At 36.3% G+C, this 5,090-nt stretch overlaps 1 protein-coding gene across 1 annotated transcript; it reads right to left on the bottom strand.

Annotated features, from left to right (window-relative positions):
• Positions 1 to 2,210: 2,210 nt before the first annotated feature.
• Positions 2,211 to 3,107, bottom strand: LOC137815920 (uncharacterized). The gene has a single exon (XM_068619028.1). The coding sequence runs from the start codon at positions 3,105 to 3,107 to the stop codon at positions 2,211 to 2,213; it is 897 nt and encodes a 298-aa protein (XP_068475129.1).
• Between the last annotated feature and the right edge of the window lie 1,983 nt (positions 3,108 to 5,090).

The following is a 5,090-nucleotide window of genomic DNA, read 5'->3' as shown; positions in this document are numbered from 1 at the left end:
GACAATTAAAGAGTGTAAACCTAAAGAAAAACCCCACTGCATTAACTTAACCAAGTGGTTAATTAGATGTGAAGGTTCATTTCACAAAGGCAAAAGGAAAACACAATTATATGGTGAAGATGATGACAAATATGGTGCGGAATTAAACAAGTAATATAAGAACAAAAGAAATGACCGAATGTAATTTAAGGAAGCGAAAATAAGAACATGTTTATGAATAGAATGGAATGGAAATGGAAGTAAAAGATGAAGGAAAAGGAAGCTTATGAGGAATGGTTTTGAGATGGTGAGCACGCCACTTGGATTGTGAAATGATTCCAAGATAAGTGAAAGATGTCACCACTTGAGAGCTCTCACACTCACAAGATAAGAGTAAGACTAAGAGGACAAGCCTCACTAACCATTCACACACAAAAATATGCAGAGTAACTTTTCTCTATTTCATTCAACTTCTAAAATACACTAGGTGTGCTTCCTATTTATAGGGGAAGGAGCTTTGGAGAACAAGCTAAAGGGGTAGGATGAAAAAAAGGGAAAAATGGGCAGCCTTAGGGTTTGACTAAGTCAATCCCACATCCTAGGCTTGCCCTTTTAGAAACTAGGTCAAAATGCCTTCAAATGGGTTAGGAACAAGCTAAAATGCTACCCACACCCCTTATTACGCTAAAGGTATCTTATTCTAGCCTCTATTTGCTACTTGGACCCCTAAAGTGAGCCCAATTCATTTACATAACCTTTCTCTTGTGAGAACTTATGATATTCTGGTTTATAGTTTCTTCTTCCGCTGATGCTTTCTCGAGGTTTGGTGGGTCCCCACTTTGTATACTGAGATGACTGACCTTTTTGTGAGGTGTTTGATGTGTCCTTAGTCATTTGTTGTTTGCTTTGGTTTGTATCACAAGCCTCTCATACCATTGTCTTAAGGCTTGTTTGAGTCCATATAAGACCTTTATCAGCTTGTACACATGATTAGGATGTTTTTCACAAAAAGATCTCTATGAATTCTCCATTCTTTGGGCAGATCATCCTGTTGCAAAATTTCAACAAGTTGTTTCACATAATCAACCTGTTGTTTTTCTGGACAGGATTCCAACTTCTGGAGAATGGTGTTCTGATCATCTTCTTATGTACTGCCAACACCTGCTATTAGACAACCAACAGGTATTTCCATATTTATATTTGACAATGTAGGGCTCTCAACCTTTGCATCCGAAGAAAAGTATTCATTAAGGGATTCAACCAAGAATACATTATTCTTGACAATATGTTGACACTTCTCTCAGGAAAAATCATATCTCCTCTCGGGAGTCCATCATATGCATCTTCAATGGGGGTACAACCTGGATAAGGATCCAAAGTAGGAAAATATATAGCAAAATGTATTCCAAACAAAACCTGAGCAACCACAATGCATGTGCCAAGATGTCTCTTGACTTTCAAAGAGCCTTGCAAGACATATAAATTGAAAGTGTGGTCATAGAGACAAACTTTGCTCTTGATGTTTTTCCCTTTAGCAGTCATTCTTGAAACCCAAAAGCGATCCTTAGCTGCCAAGGATACCTACAAGAAAAGGTTAAGAAGCAAGATTTGGTCCTTTTTTAAATTTGGGTCCAATTATTTTAGTAGGAACCTTAGAAACCTTAGGAAACGATTTCAAAACACCCCTAGGAACAAAAAAATTCCTAACTCTGAAGAATCTAACAGAGTGGCCCTTTTTTCAACCGGTTGTTTTGACTTTTCAATCGGTTGTTTTTTAAATAAGCTTAAAAAAGGTTTTGAAATAGCCCTTTTCTTGCTATGTGGATTAAAACCCAATCCAGCTTTTCCAAAAACACAATTTTAAGATGCAAGAATAGTCTCAAAGATTGATTTACTTTTTGAAAGCTTTTCCCCAGTTTCCACAAGATAGTGAACCTTCTTTTCAAGAGATTCACAATTTTCACAAAAACTTGAGTCACATTTGCAAGAAGAGTTTTTGTAAATCACTTCCAGATTTTCAAAATCATTTTTCAAGTTATCCATCTCTTCTTCCAATGCTTTGACTCTATTTTCTAGCTAATTATTCAAGTCTTTCAATAGGTTATTTAAAAGAGCCAGCCTATTAGCTTCTTCACGAGTTTCTTTAAAAGCAACAAGAAGTTGGTTGTAGTTTTCAAAATTGATTGGAGTGTTGTAACTTACAATGCTTATGTCAGTTTCTCCCTTTTCCATTAAGCAAAGATTTGATTCTTCATCTCCTGAAGATGAGCTAGAGGAAGAAACTTCATTATCTTGCCAAGCAATGTAGGTTCTCTTGGCTTTGCCTTTCTTTTCACCTTTCTTGCTCCTCTTTCTTTATTCTCATTGTTGGGGCAATCAACTTTAATATGTCCATGTTCACCACATCCAAAGCAGATGTATTTGTTAGTTTTAAAATCATTAAGTTTCTTGTTGTTATACTTGTTGGATGGTTGATTCGTGTTGTTCTTTTTCTTCAAGAATTTGTTGAATTTCCTGATCAACAAGCTAAAGGTTTCTCCATCATTGTCATCACTTGAGTCTTGAAAGTTTTTATGTCTAGCAGCCTTCAGGGCAATGTTTCTCACATGCTTATCTTCATATTCTTGAACATTCAGCCTATTCATCTCCAATTCATGTTCTCTAAGCTTCCCAAACAATGAAGTAGTTGTCAATGATGTTAAATCTTTAGATTCAGAGATGGTTGTGACCTTGGGCTGCCAAAATCTGTCTAGGCATTTGAGTATCTTGATGTTGATTTCCTCTTTTTCAAACATTTTTCCAAGACTCGTGAGGTGGTTGACAATATGAGTAAACCTCTTTTGTACTTCTGCAATTGTCTCCCCTTTCTGCATTCTAAACGTTTCATATTCTTGGATAAGAGCATGCTTCCTTGCTCTTTTCACGTCATTTGTTCCTTCATGAGTAACTTCAAAAGTATCCCACATTTTCTTTGCGGAGTCACATTGTGACACTCTGAAAAACTCATTAGAACTTAAGGCATATGTAATAATATTCTTTGTAATACAATCATATTGAGCCTTTTTGCTTTCATGCTCAGTCCATTGGGGCCAAGGCTTTTCCAAAATCACTTTATCATTTTCAAGCATAGGAATAAAAAAATCATTTTCAATTGCATCCCAAATTCATTTATCAATTAATTCTACAAAGATCTTCATCCTTACCTTCCAAAATTGGTAATTCAAACCACAAAACAGAGGTGGTCTGTTAATAGATACATCCTCTCCAAAGGGTAGTTTTTCAGCCATAAAAAAAAATTAGGATCAAAAACTTGAATGACTTTCAAGAACCTAGCTCTTAATGTCAATTGTTAGAATTGTAGGCCTTGAACAAGAGGGGGATGAATTGTTTATGAAATATTTTCACAAATATTGAAGGTATAGTGAAGGCCAATGAGAATCAATCAATCATAAATCTGTTCAGCTGCTTTAAAAACAGTTTTCACTTAAGAGTAGAAAATCAACCGGTTGTTTTTGCAAAACAATCGGTTGTTTATGGCAGTAGTTATAAACTTCAAGCAAAAAAAAAATTAAAGAGATAAGGGATAGAAATATCAATACAAAAAGTTTTATACTAGTTCACTCTTTACCAAGAGCCACATCCAGTCCTTAGAAACTTCTAAGAATTCCACTAAGCAATCAAACACCTTGATTACACAACACAAACCAAAGTGGTGATATTGAACCCTTCAAGAACACACACCACCTTTGGCAAAATGCACCACAAAACACCCTTTGAATCTACACACCAACAGTTCTTATAGAAATACAACAGTCTAGAGATAAAAAGAATGATATGATAACACTTGATACAATCATAGATTGAATAGAATAAGTACAAAGCAATCTTATTCCACTCTTAGAAAGAATCCAAAGCTTGTAGCAATCTTGGAAAAACTAATTTGAATCAACTGAATCACTAACAACCAAGAGCGTAAAATAGATTATTTAAACTCTAATTAGTTGTTAAAAACATTTAATGCAAGAGCCAAATCAGTTTTAAAACAATTAAAGCAGATTAAACCACTTTAAAACAATTACTTCAACTAGTTTGTACTGTGTATATGTTTTTCTCAACTGCACTTTGTATTTCCATTGCCTTCCCTATCTTAGTTGTCTTTGAAGATGGATTATGGTTCTGCTTATCCCTTGGCAAAAAAGGATCTACTTAGAGAGACCTTCGTTTATACTAACCATTCAAAAATTAGAGAGCTTAGATAATCGGGGGGTTTGAGCAAAAAGCATGAAAGTTTAGTGAAAGTAGTAGAGTGTAGGGATGGAGAGCCTATATGTAGCGATGAGTCATCAGACCCTGATGGTCCATTTTGCTTTTTCTACACCACATTCTTTAATAAGGTCCTACTTTGCCTTCCCTTGTCAATTTTTGAAAAAGAGGTATTAAGGCGTTCATTCGAGGTTTCATAATTTTGTGTTCCCAACTTGGTATTTCGCCGACTATGGAAGTCTTCATTTATTTCTTCGAACTTAAACATTCTAGTCGTCAGTTGTGGGTTTCTCTGAATGGTGCTTCTGGGACAAGTCTGCTTACCCTCTTCCAATCATCTTATAAAAATTTAAAAACCGATTCATCAAAGTTCGCTCCTCGACAGGAGATTTGTCCCTACTGGACGACTTCCCTTTGTACTGGACACCCAATCCCCCATTCCAGAGTGCTCGGCGCCTGGAAGACCTGTCCCCAGGGGATTAAGGTACTTGTGAATTCTTGGAGGGTCTCAAGGTCGTCTTCGACACACCAACACTCTTGACAAAAGAATACCTTCTTGATGCTCTCAAAGTCTACACTGGTATATCTTCTTTCTCATCTGTGAGAGGAAAACTTAATCTGTGACCTCTAAGTGTTTGTTTGTTTTTACAGATAACATGTTTTCCAAGATCAGTAAAGTGGAGCTGGTTGAGCGTACTAGGAAAATGAGGGCAGCCGCAAGCATGAACAAGGAATCTTTGTTACATAAGTGGAAGGCTTCGACTGGTGTCGCTCAGGTCCAATCTGACCAACATGAGCAGACCACCTCAAGCCTTGTCTTTAAAAGGAAAAGATTAGAGGTAGCTCCT

The sequence above is a fragment of the Phaseolus vulgaris genome, chromosome 1 (genome assembly GCF_051622355.1).
Source record: "Phaseolus vulgaris cultivar YP4 chromosome 1, ASM5162235v1, whole genome shotgun sequence".
In the NCBI taxonomy this organism is placed as follows: domain Eukaryota; kingdom Viridiplantae; phylum Streptophyta; class Magnoliopsida; order Fabales; family Fabaceae; genus Phaseolus; species Phaseolus vulgaris.
This window is presented reverse-complemented; position numbering and strand designations above follow the sequence as displayed.